The sequence below is a fragment of the Lycorma delicatula genome, chromosome 10 (genome assembly GCF_047948215.1).
Source record: "Lycorma delicatula isolate Av1 chromosome 10, ASM4794821v1, whole genome shotgun sequence".
In the NCBI taxonomy this organism is placed as follows: Eukaryota; Metazoa; Arthropoda; class Insecta; order Hemiptera; family Fulgoridae; genus Lycorma; species Lycorma delicatula.
Genome location: NC_134464.1, coordinates 10,979,609 through 11,006,840, shown reverse-complemented (window position 1 = coordinate 11,006,840; position 27,232 = coordinate 10,979,609). Strand labels below are relative to the sequence as shown.

The window sequence follows — 27,232 nt, the reverse complement described above, 5'->3', positions numbered from 1 at the left end:
CTCTTTTATTTTAACAGTTAATGCTGCTGTATAGGATTCTTGTTTGTATTATGCAGTAGCATTGCTTTTAAACTGGTTTTTAATACATCAATGAATAACCACCACCGATATCAGCATTGTAAGTGATACCCAGATCAGACACAACAGATCTTTACAACAAAATAATTAAAGTCATTATTTCTTTTTTTCTAAAATATGAAATTTTGGTAGTCAATAAATTCCACACCTTTAAATGTTGATCTAGAAGTTCTGCTTGTTGTTTTGAAAAATTCAAACCAAATTGCTGAGTTCCACTCATGAAATGAGATGCAGTTCACTCTGATTTTTCTGGTGTGAAATCACACTCTCCTGATGTGCCGCTGCAGTATTTTCAGAACAATTTTCTTAAGAATCTGAAATCTCCTGCCAGGAAGTTGGGGCCTCTGGAATATGTAAAATATTTCCACGAGCAATTGGACTTTTATTTTTGTGATGGAACATTATTTTTTTGAAGAAAACCCGGTGAAATTTATTAAATATAAGTAGCAGTTGTTTGTCGATTTGTTAGTTTGTGCCGAAACCATAGGTATAGCCTTCCCTTGTAACCATCACTTGCGCTTAACATAACACCTAATACACATTATACGCAGGGCTCCCGGCGAACAACCGAACTAAAGCTCCTAATCAGTTTCATCAATTTCAAAATTGGCCTTTGCTAATTCTTTGTAGTAAACTCACCAGATACAACAAAATTTTTTACACAAATATGTTTGCCAGCTCATTATGTAAATATAAGCCTATACTATTTTGACATTTAATCAATTTATGAAATAAACTGTAATTCATTAACTGGAAAGCTAACAACTCACAAAATTTAACAATCAGAAGTGTTAGGAGTACTGAAAGAGATAAATATTATTCTAGGATGACTCAGTTGAATTGTGGTTGGGATGATATCTTACAATGATGAGGGTTTTATATTCTGAAATTACTTACACTCTTGGTCATACAAGATAACATGTTTCTATTATGCATAAAAAAATGACATAATAGGGTTTTTAAACTAAGGTAACTCAGGAACGTGACATGATAACAGCATTTTAGCATAAAAGATGGTACTTTATAAAACATTCATTAGGTATCTTCTCTTTTAAAAACGGAATAAACCAGTGTTATACAGTACACATTTAAAGAATTACATAAAAGTAGATTATAAAATTTTAATTTTATAAAGATATGATAAAACAATGGAATTAGGCATATTTTCTTACTAGAAGAATATCCTTAATAGACTAAACAAACAAGTAGACACATTTAATTAAGCAAAAGCTTCCAAAAAGGAACTCTAATATAAATCAAATGAATATTTTTGTGAGATTTTTCTGCACTATATAGTCGCACATAAATAAAGAAGTTTTTATACTTCAAAAATTGGGTTTGCTTTATAATGGTTGAAAAATCATGATCCTTATTATTCCTGCTCACAGTCAGGGTAAGGCAAATGAGATTTTCTGATAAGAGTCGATTAAAATAGATTTATTATCTATAGTTAATTTGTACTGATCACAGGTAAAAACTATGACTATTAAAAATGCATGTCTTGCCAAACAAAATGCACATTATACAAAAATGTTTTTAAGGAGATTGGCTACCTGTGAAAATTGCCCTTCGCTAACACCATCTCTATAAAAGAATATCTTTTCAGGTTTATGGTTAGTTCTTTTTAAGAAAAAAAGTAATTGCTTCCTCATGATGTTCTCCAAGTCTTCAATTATTTCTTTTCTAGCAGGCTGAAGACGCCACAACATATTATATTGAAAAGCTTTAGGATCATGACTGGCTGCAACCTAAAAGAATAAAAGTTATTTTACTAATAACAACACAAGCAAAAAACAAACTGTATATATTTTCAGGAAAATATATAATTTCTAAATACTTTTATCGGCTTAATAATAACTTCCAACAAAACAACTAAGTAAAATATGTTTTTTTATCTTTAGACTCGTAAAATGTGTTTTTTATATAAATATTATGTACAGAGTGATTCAGGAGGGAAGAGAAATAATTTTGAAACTGATTCTACAGCTTGATATAAGGAATTAGTTCACACAAACATATGCCCAAAAACATTTTGTTATAAAGTTATGGCTGGCGAAATTATTCACCTGGACTTCATTCCCCTGGTAAAATGAGGTCATACTGAAATTTGAAGACGTTATAAGGGTAAACTTGATGTTTTCCCATGTTTTTGATTTGAAAAAATGAATAAAACAGGACCCAGAACTGTATCTCCTGTTGTTTTCATATTAAATGTAAAACAGAAAAATTCAGGGAAGCAAATCGCATTTTTTTTGCTTTAGGTTTGAAGTAAAATAACTTTGTTAAATGAAATGTGTAAATTTTATTATCAAAAATTGAAGTTAATTTAATTCAGAGAAAACTGATGAAATAAAGTTTATGAATAAAAAATAAATCTTTATTATTAAAAACAAAACAGAAAAATGTTTTTTTTTGTAAAAATTAAAACATCTAATTTTATTACAATAAATTTAGACCTTTAAAAGTTAAAATACTTTTACTTACATCTATTAATTTAATAAAGTACTGTATTAATTTACAGAGTTCTACACTGATATCAACACGGTGGTTAATATCTTTGTGTTCCTTGATGAAAGCAGCAGCAATAAGAATGCAAACGAACAGTCAACATTTTGCTTGTATACCTCGCATTTTATCATCCCCATAAACTATAATATAAGCAAGTAAGGTGGGTAATTTATCACCTATATAGTCTATATAGACTTCAAGAATTAACAACAGATTTAATTAATTTTTTCAAAATTATTCATTTAGAAAAAATAACGAAATTATTATTTTAAATTATTCCTCTTTATAAATTCTGTTACACTGGACAACAAAATTTAATTTTTTGTTTGGTACAAGAAAGTTAATAGCTAAATCTTATTATATTTTTGATACTGATTTCAAATATGTATGTGGTTTCATTCTATATCAGGCATAGTGTTTTGGTAATTACCACTTTTTATTGTACGAAAAAAGCAATGTGACTGTATACAATATTATACATGCAATTTCTACATGCCTAAAATCTGCTTCTTTTGAATTTTCTGATGTATTTTGCTACATGTATCAGTCCCTCTTTAGATTCTAGAAGTAGTGAGCATTCTGGGTTTGATTTTCCTTGGTGGATATTTCCTGATAAAAAGCATTCTCCTTATTCATCATTCACGGCGCCAAGATAGGTAGGAAAAAATCCAGATGAGAATTTAAGAAATGAATCTTTAGTCACATATATCGTTTTATAGTTTTAAGAATATCAGTTGTAGTTATTTGCTTATGATTTCTAAGGAAGTTGTTAATAACCTTCCTAAAAGACTTCCACACAGCAACCTCATACTCATTCAAACTGTCTTCAAATTCAATATCATCCATTAGTTTTCTTCTTTGTGGTCCAACAAATATTTCAATTATTTTAGCATTACTTATATTGGGGAACTTGTTTTTTAGAAAGTGAAATCCAATCCCATTACAATTCATTGCTTTAACAAAATTTTTCATTAAACCTAGCCTAACGTGTAGTGGCGGAAGGTTTTACTAGTGCAGGCTCATAATGTTCTTCTCTCCTCCAGTCAATGTTTCTCTTTTAGGATATTTTTTTTAACATAGTGCTTTTCCTATTCCTGCTCTCTCACTTGCACGAAAAGCAACAAAATTTAGTAAACCAAGTAACAATACTATCACTTTCAGGTCTCTACAACAAATGTTTCTCACACTGAATCACATCCAAATTCATATTTTCATATGACTTAACATGAACTGAATGAGCTAAAGGGGTCAATGGAATATTATTTTCAATATGAAGAACTGCTTACAAACTACTTTTTGAGGAGTCTATAAGATGCTATTCATCTGGATGGTGCATATGTCCAAACTGTCTAGTAGATTTCACATCATTACAGTAAACAAAGTCCTCTTACTAGAAAAAGAAACATTCAAATTCACATTTCTGTCATGGAAAGCGCGTATTTTAATAACTGTAATAGTTACCCTTTCAAGTCATGAGAGAATTTCTGCTTGATTCTTGGCTAAATTTAGATCATGAACAAGATCATTTAGTTCTGTCTGATTAATTAAGTGTGGCTCAATATTTCTACTTTTTAAAGTCTGGGTTTGTTTCTAAAAAGTGTTTTATTAATCACCTGATAAATATGCACAACCTTCAACATAAACAACTTCATCTTCGTCTAATTACAATGTTTGGTGGTACTGGAATTGGAAACTGTCTACTGTAGGGCACTGGTCTTATAGCAGAGGGGATATTTAATGTGTCTAGTCTTAGCTGTCATCCCTGATATTTTTGTTACAAAAATAGCAGTCTATAAGTGATCCTTTGGTTCTCTCAAGCCGTTGGAAATGAAAATGTCATGTGATGAGATTCATTCACCTGACCGGTTAACACAGTGTTAAACATGAACTGCAGCTTCATAATCATTCTCAATAAATGAGAAGGCTAGTACTTATCCTGATCATCTATTTAAATTAAAAAAATAATTCATACAATTTTTTTATCAGTGCATAATAGTTATTCTCAGAGTTTAATGTTGCCTCACTACAAATGTAGCAGTAACTGTTTGGATGATTAATGCAACAGCATTAACATTAATGTTAACTGCATTAATACTGTTTACAGTATCACATCTCAATAAAACAAAGTTCATATATGCTACACTACATGTGGTTAATGGGCGACTTAATTACATTTCCAAGAAAAAGTGATATGAATCATTTTAATTACTGTGTAAATAACAATACTTATTTTTCATGGTGATTTATCAACTTAAATACATTATGATTTATTTAGCAACTTAACTGCTGCAATATATAAACAACATACTATATACTTGCACTATTAATGCACATGTACTTGCTGGAAAATAGGAAGGCTTATTTAAAAAAATCTAAGGCTGACAGGACAATTCTGCCTTCATATTTGGAATCAGCAGCCAAAAAATATATAAGATTCAGCGTATACTGACCATGTAACTAAATCATTGTTGAGCTTTGCTATTGTTTTCTATGAAACACTTTTTACCTAATATCATTAAAACATACCTTCCCTACCCTAAACAGAAAGCTACTTTCTAAATATATATTTCCGTATCATTATCAAGTGTTGTTTGCTGATAAATTGTACACGCTTACATGGTAAAACAAAAAACTTTTAATCGATGACTACAAAGTAGTGGCCTAAACATGAATTCAGTCTAATATTGATATAGGATCTTTTATTTTTGACAAGCATAGTGAGACTGTTCCAATAGTGATTAAAAATTTTAGAATTTTTTAAGTTATATGAAAAAATATACAATCAAATTTTCCAGTACATAATTACTATTACAGAATTTTGATTCAATATGTCTTTACATTTTAATTTTAAAACTGATAGTGTAAACTTTCCAAAAGTTCTTTATTTTAAAGATGATACAGACTTATTCTTATTTTACAATACTGTTTGGAATGTAAAATGAGACCACATATGATTTTTTTATTACGATGAAGCAAGTTTGTTACAACATTTCAAACTCATCAGCAGACAAGTAACACAACCAATATAATTTTAGGTGCCTGTGGATGGGAGCTGAAATTCAGATGATGAAGCACAAAACCCCTATGTTTGAAACGGTTAAATTCCTTGTTCAATTTATATGATATTACTCCCATTTTCAGTTCCTTATGCTAAGTTAAGTTCCAGAACTAAGAAGTGAAAAATAAAAAACATGCTATTATGTCTACAATCAAGTATTTCACTTCAAAATAATAAATATCAATATGATTAAAGACTAATCAAAGTAATGCTTCAAATGCATGTAAACAAACTTGAACAGTACATGGCTGGTTTGTAACTGTCAGCTGATTGTACAATTTGGTTATTAGGAAATAGCAAATTCATAAACTACTATAAGTTTTTTTTTGTCTTCAGTCATTTGACTGGTTTGATGCAGCTCTCCAAGATTCCCTATCTAGTGCTAGTCATTTCATTTCGGTATACCCCCTACATCCTACATCCCTAACAATTTGTTTTACACATTCCAAATGTTGCCTGCCTGCACAATTTTTTCCTTCTACCTGTCCTTCCAATATTAAAGCAACTATTCCAGGATGCCTTAATATATGGCGTATAAGTCTATCTCTTCTTTTAACTGAATTTTCCAAATGCTTCTTTCTTCATAGATTTGCCGCAACACCTCTTCATTTGTCACTTTATCCCACCCATCTGATTTTTCATTTTCCTGTGGCACCACATTTCAAAAGCTTCTAATCTTTTCTTCTCAGATACTCCGATCGTCCAAGTTTCACTTCCATATAAAGCGACACTCCAAACATACACTTTCAAAAATGTTTTCCTGATGTTTAAATTAATTTTTGATGTAAACAAATTATATTTCCGACTGAAACCTCATTTCGCCTGCACTATTCGCCATTTTATATCACTCCTGCTTTGTCCATCTTTAGTTATCCTACTTCTTAAATAACACAATTCTTCTACCTCCATAATCTTTTCTCCTCCTATTTTCACATTCAGTGGTCCATCTTTGTTATTTCTACTACATTTCATTACTTTTGTTTTTTTCTTGTTTATTTTCATGCGATAGTTCTTGCGTAGGACTTCATCATCTATGCCGTTCATTGTTTCTTCTAAATCCTTTTTACTCTCAGCTAGAATTATTATCCTCAGCAAATGTAGCATCTTTACCTTTTCACCTTATACTGTTACTCCAGATATAAATTGTTCTTTAACATCAATTAACTGCTAGTTCTATGTTAACATTAAAAAGTAATGGAGATAAGGAACATCCTTGTCAGACTCCCATTCTTTTTACAGCTTCTTTCTTATGTTCTTCAATTATTACTGTTACTGTTTGGTTCCTGTAAATGTTAGCAGTCATTCTTCTATCTCTGTATCTGAACCCTAATATTTTTAAAATGCTGAACATTTTATTCCAGTCTACATTATCAAGTGCATTTTCTATATCTACAAATGCCAAGAGCGTTGGTTTGTTCTTCTTTAATCTTCCTTCACTATTAATCTGAGCCCTAAAATTGCTTGCCTTGTCCCTATATTTTTCCTGAAACCAAATTGGTCTGCTCCTAACACTTCTTTCACTCTCCTCTCAAATTCTTCTGTACAAAATTCTAGTTAAGAATTTTGATGCATGGCTAGTTAAGCTAATTGTTCTGTATTCTTCACATTTACCTGCTCCTGCTTTCTTTAGTATCATGACTATAACACTCATTTTGAAGTCTCCGATGGAACTTCCTGTTTTTATAAAAATTACACACCAGTTTGTATAATCTATCAATCGCTTCCTTACCTGCACTGCGCAGTAATTCTACAGGTATTCCGTCTATTCCAGGAGCCTTTCTGGCATTCAAATCTTTTAATGCCCTCTTAAATTCAGATCTCAGTATTGTTTATCTTCTTTCATCCTCTTCTTCCTCTATAACACCATTTTCTAGTTCATATCCTCCGTATAATTTCGTCAATATATTCCACCCACCTATTCACTTTGCCTTTTGTGTTATAAATCGGTGTACCATCTTTGTTTAACACGTATTAGATTTTAATTTATGTATCCCAAAATTTTCCTTAACTTTCCTGTACGCTCTGTCTATTTTACCAATGCTCATTTCTCTTTCCACTTCTCAACAGTTTTCTTTAATCCACTCTTCTTTCGCTAGTTTGCACTTCCTATTTATAGTATTTCTTAACTGTCGATAGTGCCTTTTACTTTCTTCATCATTAGCATTCTTATATTCTCCACGTTCATCCATCAGCTAGCTGCAATATATCGTCTGAAATTCAAGGTTTTCTACCATTCTCTTTGATCTGCCTAAGTTTGCTTCTGCTGATTTAAGAATTTCCATTTTAACATTGTCACACTCTTCTACATTTTCTACCTTATATTTTTTACTCAGACCTCTTGCGATGTTCTCCACAAAAATCTTCTTCACCTCCTCTTCCTCAAGCTTCTCTAAATTTCACAGATTCGTCTGACACCTTTTCTTCAGGTTTTTAAATCCCAATCTACATATCATTATCACTAAATTATGGTCGCTATTAATGTCTGCACCAGGGTAAGCTTTGCAGTCGACGAGTTGATTTCTAAATCTTTTCTTAACCATGATGTAATCTATTTGATACCTTGCAGTATCACTAGGCTTTTTGTATGTGTATATTCTTCTATTATGATTTTTAAACTGGGTGTTGGTGTTATAATTACTAAATTATACTTCATGCAAAACTCTATAAGTCAGTCTCCTCTTTCATTCGTTTTGCTCAGCCCTTATTCACCCACTATATTTCCTTCCTTACCTTTTCCAATGCTTGGATTCCAATCTCCAACTATTATTAAATTTTCATCCCCTTTTATGTGTTTAATTGCTTTGTCAATTTCTTCGTATACACACTCTACCTCCTCATCATGGGCCTTGCAGGCATATAGACATTAAAAATCGTCTATGACGATTACTAATGTCTAAACTAATGAAATCATAATTTGATTTCATCCTTATTACAATGATTCTATCGCTATGCATTTTGAAACACTCTACTCTCTTCTTGTTCATTACAAAACCTACTCCTGCCTGCCATTATTTGAAGCCGAGTTAATTACTCTAAAATCACCTGACCAAAAGTCATTTACCTCTTCTTACCGAACCTCGTTAATTCCTACTACATCTACATTTATCTTACCCATTTCCCTCTTTAAATTTTCTAACCTACCAACCTTTTTCAGACTTCTAACATTTCATGCTCTGACTCGTAGAATGTTATTTTTTAATTTTCTGGTGATTCCTTACTTAGTAGTCCCCACCTGGAGATCCGAACAGGGGACTAGTATACCTCCAGAATATTTTACCAAGGAAGGTGCTTCCAACTTCATTATATAAAAATGCAGCTACATTTAAAAAAAAAAAAAAAAGCAGCTGTAGTTTTCCATTGCTTTCAGCTGCGCAGTACTCAGAGGATTAAGTGATGTTAATATGGCCGTTTAAGTCGTCCTGACCTACGGCCTTAACAAATACTGAAAAAGAGCTGCTGCCCTCTTTCAGGAATCATTCCTTAGTCTGGCTCTCAACTTAGGAATGGAGAGATGCAACCTCTCCAATATGGTTGCATCTTCAGTCCAGCTACTCTGTATCACTGAGCACTCAAGCCCCCTCCACATCGGCAAGGTCTCATTATTCATAGAGGAGTACTAAAAATTATTATGGTAATAACATTAAAAATGTATATGTGGTTAAAGTAAACCCCTGTTCCATTATGTCAACAAGAAGCTGTTTTTTTATGTTTTATAAATAAATGGATAAAAGAAAGAACAGGTTACTTTCTCTCGCTTTAAAAAATATGTACTCAACAGATCAACAATTTACACAAACATTATTTTTTGAATTGTCAAATATTTTATTATTATAGTTATCACCGTGTTAATTGACCTTAATATGATATAGTTGTAAAGATCACCACCAAAACACCAAACACAGTTATATAAACATTTAATAATCTATTTATTTAATCATTTTTCATATAATCATAATATTAATCACAAACTGACGATGCAGGAGAGTCCCAAAAGTTAAACTCTTAGGAGTTTATTAAATGTTTATATAATTGTTTTTGGTGATTTTCTTTACTACATCATACATATAAATATAATATATATACTCACTGCTGCAACAGAAGGAATATGATTTTGATCAGGTGAAGGATGAGTAACATCAGCACCTACTATCATAACAGGTCTTTTCAAAACCATCGGCCTAAACAAAAAAGCAATCAAAATATTCATTTGTCATTAGTTAGATCGAATATACATAAACTAACAACTGAAATAGCGCTTTAAGCAGATTTTCATAAAATACAATCTGTTGTGTTGGTTTTGAGCGTCTGCCCAACAAGTAGATTTGCAATTTGAAGGAGTATGTAGGCTTCTCTAGATTAATCTAACTTACCCTAACTGGTAATATTATTCAAAGAATGGAGAGAAGTATTGTGGTTTGCTATGAAAATGTTTTTGCTGTTATAATGGGTATATTTTACTCTACAAAATACAACAGTAATACAGTTTTTATAAATCTTTTTTATTTAAATATAAATTATTTTGTTACTGCTTCTTTGTACACTCTCTAAAATACTATTTGATCCAATCTCTATTTTCTGAAGAAAATAATGGTATAATTTAGGCCAGATAAGTCATTGCAATATAAGAAAATGCAGTACGGGTTTATACACTGATAAGACTTTCTCCAACAAAAAAAAAGCCGATAAATATTTTCTGGTCAAATGGTCAAAGATGAGTAATATTTATGGTGGTGGTGATGGAAATAATAAAAACAACCAATATAGTATTTGTAATTACTTTGAAATATACTAAAGTAACTTTTATTTTTACTCATACCAGTCTAATTTTAATAGACTTTATATTAAACATATAGAAAATACCAGAGAATTCCTGAATAACAAAAGCATTAAATGCAAACAAATAAATATCTCATTAAATTAAATAATCTTAATTTCTAACTTAAAATTATAAATATATATTACATTCACATATACTGCACTGTAACAACTTATTTCTTGATTTCTAATTTAAAATATATATATATTTACTTATATATAAGTTAATACAGTGTGTACTTATTTTTTGAGTGCTAACCTTTAACGATAAAAGAATTATGGATTCTGCCTGTATGTAGTCAAAGGAATGAGATACATTAAACACCATGCCACAAATTAGACAGAGCAGTAAACATGTTAATCGGTAACTTCAACAAAATGCTTGATCCTACGTCTCCGAAGGATTAAATAAGTTGCCACAGAAATTTAAGTTTTATGTAGACTCTAACAAGCCAAATTACAATATCATCAGTAAAACACCAATGAAAACGTACACTGGTAACATGGACATCCTAATCGGTGACCAATATTCATGTTTTTGAAGTCAAAAGCCCTTCTTGATAGCCGAGCAGTCGATAGCAGGAAAAAAATTGTCAAAGTACTTTTGTTATGCGCTTATTAAATATTCAAATACTTCCTTATTAAACATTTAAATAATGAATATAAACACCATCAGATACAAATATTAATTACATATTATAATTTCTAAACGCTAATTAAAATACTTCAGAATAAACTTACTTTTCAGGACCTCCAATTGTATGATTGACCCCGTTTAATTTTGAATTTACTTTCAATAATATATTTGAAACTGTTGCAACACTTAGCCTGTATATAGTTTTAGCTTTAACACATTGTGTGAGGATTCCAACAACTAACTCAGCAGCCTGTTTCACCCGACCTAAAAATAAAATGAAATATATGAGTAGCATTTAATATAAATAATCATAATAATTATTCATTTCAATATATAATATGTCTTCAATCATGTACAAGTTAATGTAAACCACAAGCTTATTCGTATGATATTTAAATTGGTTGACACAGCATATTTTATTACTATATACATAGGTACAGAGTTCAAATGAACAGCAAATAGCACAAATAGTAAAAAAAAAAAGGGAACTAACTAAACTCTTACTTCAACAGTTTCTTAATGTTAAGGATTTGTACACTTTCAAATATATAGAAAATCAAGGTATATGATGAACTTTAGAGGAGATAATTCTGTGGCCAGACATCTCGTAGATTTGAAAGTGACATTTCAGCACATGACTTGTTTGATGTTTATCTTTAAACTGGGTAGTTTAATCTTTAAATTGAGAGATTAATGGAGCTATACAACAGCTGCTGTATGAGTACTAAAACATGAGTTTTCTTGTGAGCTACTTGCTCTATACTGCTGTTTTCAAACTCGTCATGGATTTCATATAAATTTCAAAAGGAAAGAATTTCTTAGACAAAAATTTACTCATTTATTGCTCGACAGTTTCATCGACATCTTCTTTGAACTTATCCTTTTGAAACTGTTCTACCACTAAAAATAATGTACATAACACTGAGTGAAGATATTTGCTCTTCTGATTATCTGTCAGTGAGTGATGATTCATCTCCAAGAGCGCTGGTCTCTACTTCATCATCTTTTCTGAGATTCTTATCACCTTATGCATGTAAAATTTGTTTAATTAATAACCTTAAAAAACTAGAAGATAATTTAGTGAAAAAACTGAAACTAGATGGGGCTGCATCCATTTCTGGTTCTCCTGGTCTCAAACATGAAGTTTATAGTTTGAAAATAATACGGCGAGTTGATTTAAACTAATATGAATTCAATATATTCCTTTTACAATTACATGAATTACCAGATGCGATATGTTTAACTGAACACTGGTCCAAGGAAGATATAGTCTTTTATACATCACAAAGCAAGTTATTTTATAAGAAAAGGGGTGGGGTGGAACTTGTATGCAGATGAGAAAGGGCGCTAATGTTACAAGGAATATTTTTTTTGGCTTGATTTTGCCACATAAGTTTGAAACTTGTGCCTGGGAACTGGAATATTTATAACATATCAAAAATACCACGCCTGACCAAAATTTGAACCTGGTTCTTCCAGATGAAAGGCCAAGACACTACCACTCAGCCACAAAGATTGGCAATTTTAAAGGGTATTGTATGAGTCTGTCTTTAAATATTACAGTATTATTGTAAAACAAATTTATATAGTTTACCTGTGGGACTCCTGATAATGAAAAAAAAACTTAGATATATTTTTAAAAACTAGATTTCTTCCTATAGTTGTGCAAAATTAAGTATCCTTCATAACATATTATTTAGGTAAAGATTACAAATTCAAAATGCAATCCAACTTGTGCTGAATTTTTACATGTGGATGTAACAGATGCTTACTGGGTTCACTTAAATTATATGACTAGGATCAAGCACCACTCTATTTTTTTTTTTTGTCTTCAGTCATTTGACTGGTTTGATGCAGCTCTCCAAGATTCCCTATCTAGTGCTAGTCGTTTCATTTCAGTATACCCTCTACATCCTACATCCCCAACAATTTGTTTTACATACTCCAAACGTGGCCTGCCTACACAATTTTTCCCTTCTACCTGTCCTTCCAATATTAAAGCGACTATTCCAGGATGCCTTAGTATGTGGCCTATAAGTCTGTCTCTTCTTTTAACTATATTTTTCCAAATGCTACTTTCTTCATCTATTTGCCGCAATACCTCTTCATTTGTCACTTTATCCACCCATCTGATTTTTAACATTCTCCTACAGCACCACATTTCAAAAGCTTCTAATCTTTTCTGCTCAGATACTCCGATCGTCCAAGTTTCACTTCCATATAAAGCGACACTCCAAACATACACTTTCAAAAATGTTTTCCTGATGTTTAAATTAATTTTTGATGTAAACAAATTATATTTCTGACTGAAACCTCATTTCGCCTGCACTATTCGCCATTTTATATCACTCCTGCTTTGTCCATCTTTAGTTATCCTACTTCTTAAATAACACAATTCTTCTACCTCCATAATCTTTTCTCCTCCTATTTTCACATTCAGTGGTCCATCTTTGTTATTTCTACTACATTTCATTACTTTTGTTTTTTTCTTGTTTATTTTCATGCGATAGTTCTTGCGTAGGACTTCATCATCTATGCGTTCATTGTTTCTTCTAAATCCTTTTTACTCTCGGCTAGAATTACTATATCATCAGCAAATCGTAGCATCTTTATCTTTTCACCTTGTACTGTTACTCCGAATCTAAATTGTTCTTTAACATCATTAACTGCTAGTTCCATGTAAAGATTAAAAAGTAACGGCGATAGGGAACATCCTTGTCGGACTCCCTTTCTTATTAGGGCTTCTTTCTTATGTTCTTCAATTGTTATTGTTGCTGTTTGGTTCCTGTACATGTTAGCAATTGTTCTTCTATCTCTGTATTTGAACCCTATTTTTTTTAAAATGCTGAACATTTTATTCCAGTCTACGTTATCGAAAGCCTTTTCTAGGTCTATAAACGCCAAGTATGTTGGTTTGTTTTTCTTTAATCTTCCTTCTACTATTAATCTGAGGCCTAAAATTGCTTCCCTTGTCCCTATACTTTTCCTGAAACCAAATTGGTCTTCTCCTAACACTTCTTCCACTCTCCTCTCAATTCTTCTGTATAAAATTCTAGTTAAGATTTTTGATGCATGACTAGTTAAACTAATTGTTCTGTATTCTTCACATTTATCTGCCCCTGCTTTCTTTGGTATCATAACTATAACACTTTTTTGAAGTCTGATGGAAATTCCCCATTTTCATAAATATTACACACCAGTTTGTATAATCTATCAATCGCTTCCTCACCAGCACTGCGCAGTAATTCTACAGGTATTCCGTCTATTCCAGGAGCCTTTCTGCCATTTAAATCTTTTAATGCTCTCTTAAATTCAGATCTCAGTATTGTTTCTCCCATTTCATCCTCCTCAACTTCCTCTTCTTCCTCTATAACACCATTTTCTAATTCATTTCCTCCGTATAACTCTTCAATATATTCCACCCATCTATCGACTTTACCTTTCGTATTATATATTGGTGTACCATCTTTGTTTAACACATTATTAGATTTTAATTTATGTACCCCAAAATTTTCCTTAGCTTTCCTGTATGCTCCGTCTATTTTACCAATGTTCATTTCTCTTTCCACTTCTGAACACTTTTCTTTAATCCACTCTTCTTTCGCCAGTTTGCACTTCCTGTTTATAGCATTTCTTAATTGCCGATAGTTCCTTTTACTTTCTTCATCACTAGCATTCTTATATTTTCTACGTTCATCCATCCTCTTGCGATGTCCTCCTCAAAAATCTTCTTTACCTCCTCTTCCTCAAGCTTCTCTAAATTCCACCGATTCATCTGACACCTTTTCTTCAGGTTTTTAAACCCCAATCTACATTTCATTATCACCAAATTATGGTCGCTATCAATGTCTGCTCCAGGGTAAGTTTTGCAGTCAACGAGTTGATTTCTAAATCTTTGCTTAACCATGATATAATCTATCTGATACCTTGCAGTATCGCCTGGCTTTTTCCAAGTGTATATTCTTCTATTATGATTTTTAAATTGGGTGTTGGCAATTATTAAATTATACTTCGTGCAAAACTCTGTAAGTTGGTCCCCTCTTTCATTCCTTTTGCCCAGCCCGTATTCACCCACTATATTTCCTTCCTTGCCTTCTCCAATGCTTGCATTCCAATCTCCAACTATTATTAAATTTTCATCTCCTTTTACGTGTTTAATTGCTTCATCCATCTCTTCATATACACACTCTACCTCATCATCATCATCATCATCATCATCATGGGCGCTTGTAGGCATATAGACGTTAACAATCGTTGTCGGTTTAGGTTTTGATTTTATCCTTATTACAATGATTCTATCGCTATGCGTTTTGAAATACTCCACTCTCCTCCCTATCTTCTTGTTCATCACGAAACCTACTCCTGCCTGCCCATTATTTGACGCTGAGTTAATTACTCTAAAATCACCTGACCAAAAGTCACCTTCCCCTTCCCACCGAACCTCACTAATTCCTACTATATCCACATTTGTCCTACCCATTTCCTTTTTTAAATTTTCTAGCCTACCAACCTTTTTTAAGCTTCTAACATTCCACGCTCCGACTCGTAGAATGTTATTTTTTAATTTTCTGGTGACCCCTTCCTTAGTAGTCCCCACCCGGAGATCCGAACGGGGGAACTATTTTACCTCCGGAATATTTTACCAAGGAATGCGCCTCCATTATTGCTATGTGAAAATGCAGAGAGCCACATTTTCTTGGAAAAAAAGCAGCTGTAGTTTTCCATTGCTTTCAGCTGCGCAGTACTCAGAGGACTGAGTGATGTTGATACGGCCGTTTAAGTCGTCCTGACTCACGCCCCTAACAACTACTGAAAGAGCTGCTGCCCTCTTTCAGGAATCATTCCTTAGTCTGGCTCTCAACAGATACCTCTTCGATATGGTTGCACCTTCGGTCCAGCTACTCTGTATCCCTGAGCACTCAAGCCCCCTCACCAACGGCAAGGTCTCATGATTCATAGAGGATTCACTCTATTTATGCAAGGTATAATTTTATACTCGGTTTTGACCCATCTAATTGTGAAATTGAAACAATCAAGAGCAGTAATTCAGACCACACAGCACTACTACTTAAAATAAAACTTTATATTGGTTCAAATCTTCAGGATAAAAGTTGTAACAGGTAAATTTTATAAAATAAGTATTTAAAAAAAATAATATTACATGCATTAATTCATACTTCCAGAATGAGACTTATTATTTAATTTAAAGAAAACAAGTGATGTTTAATATTTTATTTTGTAGCTTTTTAACAAAATTTAAATATTTTACTATCGCTTTTTCTCTTATTCCATAAAAAACATACATCGCTAAAAGGTGATAAAGGTTGTGTCATGACTGCAATCCATCTCTCTCGTAATAAAAAAAGAAAACCCTATAATTATGAAAATAATCTGAAAATCTTTCTTCATAAATTAGGTAGAGTTATATAAACAAATTTTAAAGTGTATCTGTAATGCTAAAAAGTTATATTATGGTCTGCACAGTTGCAGAAAGCTGCCTGAAGCACTGTGAAGGACATAACCATCCTACTTGGAAAAAATGATGGAATTTCTCAACTCTTGTTGTTCATTAAACCTGTTAATGAGAATTTGCAAATATTTAATGCCTTTTTTACATCTGATTGCAAAAATCTATAAGCTAAAATTAATCATGATCTTACATTATGGTTTCTTTCAAATTAGAAAAAACTAACTGCTGGCTTCTTTCAAACTGATCTAAGAATCTGAATTATTAACATTATTTCCCGCAAAGCTCATAAAGAACTCTTGACAATGATGATATTCCTCCCTCCTTCCATTTCTTATAAAAGAAAAATGTCCTAAATTTATAACAAATCCTACCACCTCCTTAATAAATACTTCATTTAACAAACATGAACTATTTTCAAAAAAATATAAAAATAATCACTTTTAAAGCAAAAATACCTCGGAGACAATATATCATCACCTGGTATTTTTGATACAACTAATGGCAATGATGTAACATCACCGTGGGGTTTAACAGAATACTTCAGCGAAAATATATCGGCACCTAGGGTTTAAAGGGTTAAGTAAGCTAAGGTGTAAATCCAATTCAATCACAGAAAACTTCATTTTGCCTGCTGCAGTTGATATGGTCAATGTTTTAATGGGCATGGAAGAATAAAAAAATTCCACTTTCTAACAACGCAATATCAAAGCGAATTTGATATTGCATTGTTTGCAAACAGATAATTCAGCAAGTGAATTCAGGTGAATTTTTTAATATTCTATTTGATGAATTAACGGATGTGGCAAACATTTCTCATTTCTTACGTTTTGGGAGATATGAAGGTGATAGGGACAGATCAATCAAAGAAAATATGTTATTTTGAAAATCAGTACATTGTCATTCAACAGGCCAATGACTTTTAGATTTTTTTTAAGAAGCTACTAAAAATTATAACATAGATTGGATAAAATCTATTGCAGTTATGTAGTAATGGAGCAAAGGCGATAACTGAAAAGAATAGTGGATTTCTGAAAAAATTAAAAAATCATCTTACACCAAGGACGGAATGGACATACTCTGCTTCCTTCACAGATATGTTCTTGCCACAAAAAAATGATGTGAACACCACATGACTTCTTTATATACCAATTAAATTACATATACACATTTTTGGCTGCACTTCATTATAACTTATTTTATTTAAAAGTGAAATACGATCCTCCAATTCTTTAATAAAGTGGACAAATAAAAAAAAATGGCTAAAATATTCATTTTTATAAACCAAATATTTATACAATTATTAATTCAACAATCTTATGTGAAATATTAGGTTAGAGTCCCTCTATTATTCTTTAAATAAATTTAAAAATAAAATAAATGTATCTAATCAGTATAAGGCACCACATTACTGTAGTCTAAGATCCATATTACTGCAGCTAACAAGGGGAAGGCACGGGGCTTAGAAACACCGATTTGAACCATATTGCGTGTGTGAATAGTTCACTGTTTATGAGTCTTCATCACAAAATACTAACATGCAATATTCACTTATTCCCAATAAAAATGGCCCTAAAAATTTCCTTAAACATTTTATATTAATTTTGTTTCACGTTGCTCAAGTAGTTTTGCGGTGTAAGTGAGAATGTGTCGAATCTGCTACCATGGACACATCAGTTAAAATCTGACTTCATATATGAGGTCTGTATATAATGAGATTTTTTTTTGGCAGCCAAAATGGCAACACTGTAAAGTTACTAGTAAACATATGTTTATATGAACAGCTGATTTATATTAGGTATTAATATTTTTAGTCTATTGTTGCCACGTGAGACGTTAACAAACTTTTCGTGAAACGAGTTTTTGTTGTACATTACAAAAATGATTGATACTAATTATAAGCAACATTGTGCAATTCAGTTTTGTATTAAACTCTGTGAGTGCTACTGAAACTTTTTCAAAATTGAAAAGGGCGTATGGAGATGATGCTCTGTCACAAGCCCAAGTTTATAAGTGGTTTAATGCATTTTCATATGGCTGGGAAGGAGTTGCAGACGACCACACTCTGGAAGACTGTTAACATCAAAAAGCAACGACAATGTTGAGCAAATCAGAGACTTTTGTAGTGTTTGTCTACAGGACAAACTGTAAATCAATATGTTTACAGAGAAATTCTTAAAAGATTGCAGAAAAGAATTCTTCACGTGAGACCAGCCATCAAAAACAACTGGATTATAAAAATGCACCTTGTCATACTGCAATCTCAATTAACGAGTTTTTGACAAAGAAAAACATTCCTGTAGTTCCTCAACCACCTTATTCACCTGAATTGAGGCCGACCTTTTCCTGTTACTGAATTAAAAAAAAAACACCTCAAAGGACACCATTTTGGAACAGTGGAAAACATTAAAAAAAAAAACATAACTGACCATCTGAAAAAAATTCCAGTTTCTGAGATCCAACACTGCTGTGACAAGTGGGAAAACCATTTGAAGCATTGAGTGGCTTCCCAAGGGAACTATTTCGAAGGTGATAATGTATAATTGGATTGTAAATAAAGAATTTTTCTGAACCAGTCTCATTACCCAATTTACAGACCTCATGCATATATTTTTTTTAATTTAAATATATTGATTTATTAATAATTATTAACCTTTAACTGTATAAATTTTTAATTAAAATGAAAAGTATATAAAATTTTATTTCATTAATAACGTCATATTTTTTTTCTATTTTTTTTTATAGTCAGAGGTTAATAATTATTAAAACATCAATATATTTAAATTAAAAATAAAATAAGTATACGAAATCTGATTCGAACCGATGTGCCTTCCCACCTTGTAAGATCCAAATATTTCATTAATTAAAATTTTATCTGGCTATAACTGAAATGAATGAACATAACCACCACTTATGGTAGATATATTGTTGAAAATTTCTCAACAAGGGTTTATTCATTACTGCAGTTAAGAAAAGTCCAAAATCCTTATGTTACAAAACTGAAACATCCTGCATACACATTTTTGGCCTAGTTGATTGCAATCAAAAGGGGATGTGCATAACTAGATGTTACAACAGTCCCAAATACAAAATTTCAATATTCTATGGCTAATCGTTTTGAGTTATGCGAGATACATACATACATATATTCACATGTACGTATATACAGATATCATGCTGATACTGTTTCAAAATGATTCAGAGATGGTCAAAATGAATATTTTCATTGAAATCTGAAAACCAGGATTTTTCGTACAAGGAAGTATATAAATATGTGGAAAATCTCAAACAGATTCTCTGTAAAGTGGTAAAAATGGTTAGTTTTGTTAAAAGTTGATCACAACAGAATAGGCTAAACTATGTGATGAAATGGGCGAAAAGAAAAAAGTTCCTTCTTTTCCATACAGAATTCAGATGGTTATCATAGAGGGAAGTGTTAACCCGGTTCTTGGAATTGCAAAATGAATTATTTTTCCAGGATAAACACACCCCATTCTCAATGGTTTTAGATATCAGTTTAAGTTGCTGTTGGCTTACATAGCTGATGTATTTTTTGCATTTAAACAACTTAAATGTGAATTTACAAGGACATGATAAAACATTTTACTGACAAAGTTCATGCTTTAATTAGGAAGCTTAATATCTGGATTATTCACCTTCAAAGCAAACATTTTGTTATATTTCAACTCACTCGATTATATTGAGACAAAGACACTATTATTCATCACAGATACCAAGAAGATGCATTTGCATGAACTAAAAATTCATTTGGCGGAGTATTTCCTGAAAGATAAAAATGTATTTTCAAAAAGGGTACTGAATCTATTTAGTGAAAACGTTGCAGCTGCTAAGTTATCAGTTGGGATTCACCACCAGCTCATTGAAATGTCTGCCGATAAAATGTTACAACTACAATTCACATCTGAAAATTTAGATACATTTTGGCTTGCTGGTCAAAGTGATTATGGAAATTTAGTCACAGAAGCATTAAAAATATTAATCCCTTTTGGCCATGTCTTACCTATATGAAAAAAGTTTTTTGTCTATGGTTGCGCTAAAACTAAATAAAGGGATCGTCTTTTATCACTTGAAAACAATTTCCTTTTGTGTGTTTCTCACATAGATCCACGTACGAAGAAACTGTTAAGTGAAAAACAAACACAACCATCTAATTAATTTGTTTTAAATGCGAACTTATAAGTATACGTGTAAATAATAGTAACGTTTATAATAAATGAACTTTTTTCTCATAAAATGGTTTCATTATTGCTTACATGTAGTTTTAGGCAAATTCCATGATCCCTTTCATATAATAGTGATTCTCAGGTTGAGAAATGTTGCTGTTGGTGATTGACTGATGTGAAAGTATCATTACAGCCCAAATTAAAGAGAATGACTAAGGCTTAATTTGTAATTTTATCTTTGTCCCGCTATTTAAGTATTATCTCCTTATCTGATGTATTACAGTTATGTATATTCATTGTTAATGCAAGTAATTTTTTGGAGTTCAACCACAAACAGTCAGAATACAAAGAAAGATTTTTCGTGTCCATCCATGACATTCGTGAAAAATCCAGCTGTAGACATTAAATATACTAACATTTCCTAGTATTTATTTATATAATTACAATTTTTTTTCAAGTCCAATCCACCTAAATTTATAACTTTATCGGGAAATCACAACTGCCGTAGAGATGAATTTTCATTTCCACTGCACAGAACTGCTGCTAAAATATATAATAAACTTCTAAAACATTGATTTTATTAACAATTTCAAAAATATCTGTTGAAATTTATAAAAGAGAAAAGCTATTATGCAATAAATGGATTTTTGACAGAACAAATATTACGGTTGTACAATACAAACAAATAAAACCAGAAATCAGCAACATAAGAAACTTAAGAGAACTGTAAAGTAGACTAGCAATTGAAAGGTGCCACGGTCAGATAAAATTCACAATTATTGGTAATTACATCTTCATCAGTAATGATAACATAGCCAGCCAACTAACTGCAAGTACCCACATATATTAGTAGTAAACATATACATTTTATTTACAAGTATCAAAATTCATTAGGTAAAAGCATGATGCAGAATCTGGCAAATTGCAGTATGATTTTACATACTTACCAACATTCTACAAAAATCATTACTCCGTCATTACATCTGACAGCAACTCTCAACATCCAAGCACACAATAAAAAATAAATGCAACAGAACATACAGAGATGTAAGGACAATGATTATGGATAAGATAATTCTGGAACAAGCCAAAAAGACGCTAAGAAATCTAAACATTGGCTTTATAGGCTAGCTCCAACCATTTGATTCCATTCCATTACAGGCTATTTGACATACTATAAAAATAATCTCCTAGTTTTTTATCTTCAGTCATTCGACTGGTTTGATACAGTTCTCCAAGATTCCCTATCTAGAGTGTCAGTTGTTTCATTTCAGTATACCCCCTACATCCTACATCCCTAAAACTTTGTTTTACATATTCCAAATGTTGCCTGCCTAAACAATTTTTCTCGTCTACCTGTCCCTGCAATATCAAAGCGCCTACAGCTTAACTATATTTTTCCACATGCTTCTTTCTTCATCAATCTGCCGCAACACCTTTTCTTTTCTTCTCGGATCTCCGATCATCCAAGTTTCACTTCCATATAAAGCTAAGCTTCAAACATACACTTTTAAAAATGTTTTCCTGATGTTTAAATTAATTTCTGACTGAAAGCTCATTACACATGTGAAATTTGGCATTTTATATTGTTCCTATTTCATCCATCTTTAGTAATTCTACTTCCTAAATAACAAAATCCTTCTACCTCCATAGTCTTTTCACATCCTATTTTTATCCTCAGTGGTCCATCTACTTTATTTCTACTACATTTCATTACTTTCATTTTGTTCTTGTTTATTTTCATGCAGTAGTTCTTGCATATGAGTTCATCCATGCCAATCATTGTTTCTTCTAAATCTTTTTTCTCTCGGCTAGAATTATTATATTATCAGCAAATCTTAGCATTTTTATCTTTTCATCTTGCACTGTTACTCCAGATCTAAATTGTTATTTAACATCATTAACTGCTAGTTCTATGTAAAGATTAAAAAGTAACAGGATAGGGAACATCCTTGTCAGACTCCCTATTTTTATTACCGCTTCTTTCTTATGCTCTATGATTATTACTGTTGCAATTTGGTTCCTGTAAATGTTAGCGATTGTTCTATCTCTATACTTGAACCCTAAAATTTTTGAAGTGCTTAACATTTTCTCCAGTCTACATTATCAAATGTCTTTTCTAAGTCTATAAATGCCATTTATGTCAGTTTTTTTCTTTAATTTTCCTACTATTAATCTAAGCACTAAAATTGCTTCCCTTGTCCCTATACGTTTTCTGAAACCAAATTAGTCTTCTCCTAACACACTTCTTCCACTCTCCTCTCAATTCTTCTGTACAGAATTCTAGTTAAGATTTATGATGCACAAGCAGTTAAGTTAACTTTTTTGTATTCTTCACATTTATCTGCTCCAGCTTTCTTAGGTATCATGACAGTAACACTCTTTTGAAGTCTGACAGAACTTCCCCTTTTTGTAAATAACTTTACCTTTCTTTACTTTACTTTTTGTTTAACTGGTGTACCCACCAGTTAAACTCTCCTAGTTATCAAACTTCTACCAACAGCTATGTCCACTTGGAAATCCCAGAATTTCTTCTTCACAAAAAGTGATGACTGATGAAACTGATATTAAACAGAGCATTTTCAAGGTGATTTCTTGTGGTTTTGCCTGGCATTAACCCAGTCAAGACAGCTCTTGAAACAGTTCTCTATACCCTCAATTATATTTTTCATACTGACTATCAGTAGCTATTTGAGACCACCAGAACACAGCTAGACCAAGAGTAAAAGGTAATAATGGCTTTATTTAAGCAATTACAATTAAAGACAACTTACAAATATCTCAAGAAATAATAAAACATTCAGATCAATCTTAACCCTGTGATACAGCTGCTAGAAATAGATGCAACATGTAAAAAATTGTATAGGAGATTAACATTATGCCACCCACTGACCAAATACTGTTACACAGAATCATTAGGTCTGGTTATTGAAAGAATATGCTGAAATTGAAAGATTTATCCTGATGATTCAATATGAACCGACTAACACCAGGAATCATCAGAAATGTACAATACATAACATCATTCATATCTGTATCAAAGGAAAATAATGTACAACAGAAATAACAAAGAAAATTTGAAAAACACTTTCCTGTAACTGAAATAATAAAAATATTTGGCACTACCTACAAATGGAACACATCATTCACCTTATTGTCTTTTTTACTTCTGAACATCTTAAAACTTAACTACCAAACTCAAATTATTCACTCCATCCAAGAAACGTTTTTTTTAGATTTCTTATACATGGTTTCTGCTGATATATTTAAATAATAAACAATTTTTTTAATCACCTTAGCAAAAAGATTTATTTTCTCAAGATCTTTCAGATTTTTTCAAACCATCATCAGGAGATTAAAAATATTATTATATATCAAAAATTAAAATGAGAATACAGTCATGACTGTTAGAATGTCAACAGTATAATGAAGATAATATGGTGAATTCTGGTGGCATAAAATATAATTAAAGGAAACCATATTATAAAATATGATAAATATTTATAATTTATTTTTTTACTTATCGGTCAAAATTATTGTTGTTTAACAGATTAAACAATAACTGTCTCTTAATTTACCATAAGACTTTTGAAAAGCTGTTATTAAATAAAAGCTATTAAAATGTTATTCACTTGCGATTTAGCAGCTAATGGTTGCACACTAATCAATACTACTGCATAGCATAGAAAAAGTAAACATGATTCTTTTTTTTAATATATTTTTGTATTTACATAAAAATATCATTTATTACCGTAAGTTTCTCCATTATCAGGAATAACAACTACTACCAATTCCGCTCCAAATTCTTTATAGACTTCTAGTTCTTTAACAATTTCTTCTTTCCTCGCAGAAGGTTTTCTCACCAAATGTTTTATATTTGGTTGAGGATGAATGGAAACTCCAACTTCCCTTCCTATTTTTTCCATTTCACGAGCAAATTTCCTGTGAAGTACAAGTCAAAGATCAACATTTACCCTTGATTACTTTAAAAATTAAGTCAATAAATTAATGATTAGAAATTTAAATTTTGATAATGGTAAGGTTTTCTTTACTAAAACTCTCAAGGATATTCTGTGTAGAGCTTGAAGTAAAGCGATAGGAGGAATCACACTGGTGCTAAAACTGTAAGTTGAGTTAGCACCAACACTTCACTGAGGGCCAGGTCAGAAGAGTCAAAATCTCAGATAATGGCGTTTCTTTTCAGAGTCAAACCTCAGAAATGTTTTGCAAGTCAGAAAACTGATGAAAAGCAGACCACATTGTAGTAGATGTTGCTCCTGATTACTCTTTAATGAGTATTGTTTTTTAATTTTTCATGATTCATATTTATAATTTAAAAATCCATTCACTAACCACATATTTATTAATAATACCAGCAATTTTATATTATGGCAATATATCAAGCTACAATATAGCGTTACAAAAATTCTCATTTAAAAAAGGATGAAATCAAAATAGAGTTAATACTAAAATTATTTCAATATTTATTTACGTAATTCATATTTTGATAAAATAATTTTTTTTATATTATAAATCTTACAGTATTTTTAACAAAAAAAAAAAATTGACAATTACTTTATATAAAAGGCAATTAAAACAAATTTTACACCATAACATAAAAGAAATCAATTATGTAGATATTTCTACATATTCAAGAATAGAATTTTCATAACTAATTTGTTCACAGTGTTGTAGAAGCTGTTTAACTAAAATGGAGAAAAAAACAGAAAGCAGCATTTCAATCGAGCATTTGCATAGCTCAAATTCAGTTTGAATTAAAATCCTACCGGTTCCCTTTTTCAAAATATCACAAAAACCTTTTTTTCGCATTTTATCACTTGCAGTTGGAATAGCGAATGGATATGCAAATATGACTGGACCGATTGTATTACTGTAAAATCTTTGTATTAATATGAATTATATAAGTAATTATTGTCAATATGACAACAAATATAATAACTAATTTATCTTACTAATAAATAAAGTTTTATTAGTAGTGATCTAGAACTATGTAGATTTTTAAGGATTTCAAGACATCTGTAGCTTCAAATGCTTTGTGTAGTTTGTTTATGTGCTTATCTAGCTCTTTAGTATCTGTAGAAGAAACTTTCTTTGTACAAAAGAAACTGCTCATAATTCTGTATATTGCTTTGACTGCTGAAACATACAACAATCTCAAAGGCCCAAAGTCACCATAGATCTCCACAGCAAAACGTTTATCGGCCTCATTCAGTAATACTCTGAAGGCATTTCCTTCAAAAACGTCTTCCTTATAATTACGGAATGAGCTTTAACTTAAGACAGATACACCAAAGCCTTTTCACAACTTACAAGAAGAACCAAACATTCCAAAACAAATGATTTATATTCCCTTGTAAAATATGTAGTTTAGGAATAATACATTTCTGAATAACATAAATGCTATCATGCTTGTCAAATAATGATGGATTAGTAATGTTGTGGCAAAACTTAGCAACATTTTTATTTTTGCTCACGGAACAAAATACTGATGTTACAATTCACTCAATTAAATGAAACAATAAGGGCATGAAAAGATTGCTGTTGCTGTTTGCTAAACACTGACTGTGATTAAAATTTTGATATCCAATACAAACTTGAATGAAATGTTGTTTATGTTAGTCAATTTGAATGGCAATTTAATGTTGTCTTTTATATGAAGAACTACCCACAATAAAAATCAATCTATTAACACTCATTAGCACACTTTTATGACCTGTTGTTCCAACCTTTCAATTTGTATTTCTGCACATACTCTCTCGGATTCTAATGAATCGGTCCACAGAAAATTATTGGAGAAAGTACAAAATAAATCTGCTGGATGAAACATCTTACTCATGGCAGCCATGTTTATTTTTCAATCCATTATAGCTTCATAAATATTAATTTTATCAAAATGCATGTTTGCTAAAATATTAAACCCTTTATTTTGAACAAAATGACATTTAATTTTTAAAAATCAGTTAATAAATAGCAGAGTATGGCAGAAAATGATGTAATTTTCTATCTATTTTCATGTCCTCCACTTTACGTTCAATTCGATTAAATATTGTTTTTATTTATTGTTAATTTTGCTATTGTAAATTAGTATCAAATTAAGTAATAATTTTCTCACAATATTAGATCTAATAATTATAAAAATAAAACAACTCTCTGTATAATCTTATGTTAATTATTGTAGAACATTAGGTGTAATTTTTTTTTAAATAAACAGTTAACTATTGTTAAAAGTTATAAGAGATGTCCAAACGTCTATAAGGAAACCTGTTTTCATATAGTTTTTTTGCTTCTGCCCTGTTGCAGTTTGCTAAACCATACATTAAATGCATGTCACACATTTCCATAAAAGGATATTCAAACTCCATGATGATAAAACAACGCAACTTAAAAAATAAACCAACAAAACACTGAATTTTAAACAAAACACTCACAAGTAAACAACGAGTTTAAATTACTTTAAAATTATA

At 31.2% G+C, this 27,232-nt stretch overlaps 1 protein-coding gene across 6 annotated transcripts in view; it reads right to left on the bottom strand.

Annotated features, from left to right (window-relative positions):
- The window catches only part of LOC142331175 (protein argonaute-2-like), a 171,384-nt gene that overhangs the window by 15,035 nt on the left and 129,117 nt on the right, over positions 1–27,232 (bottom strand). For all 6 annotated transcript variants that reach the window (XM_075376888.1, XM_075376889.1, XM_075376891.1 and 3 more), the window contains 4 exons: positions 24,499–24,689; positions 11,201–11,360; positions 9,732–9,822; positions 1,632–1,826 (listed from right to left, as the gene is read on the bottom strand). In XM_075376888.1, the coding sequence (XP_075233003.1) occupies positions 1,632–1,826; positions 9,732–9,822; positions 11,201–11,360; positions 24,499–24,689 (637 nt within the window). The remainder of the gene's footprint in view (positions 1–1,631; positions 1,827–9,731; positions 9,823–11,200; positions 11,361–24,498; positions 24,690–27,232) is intronic.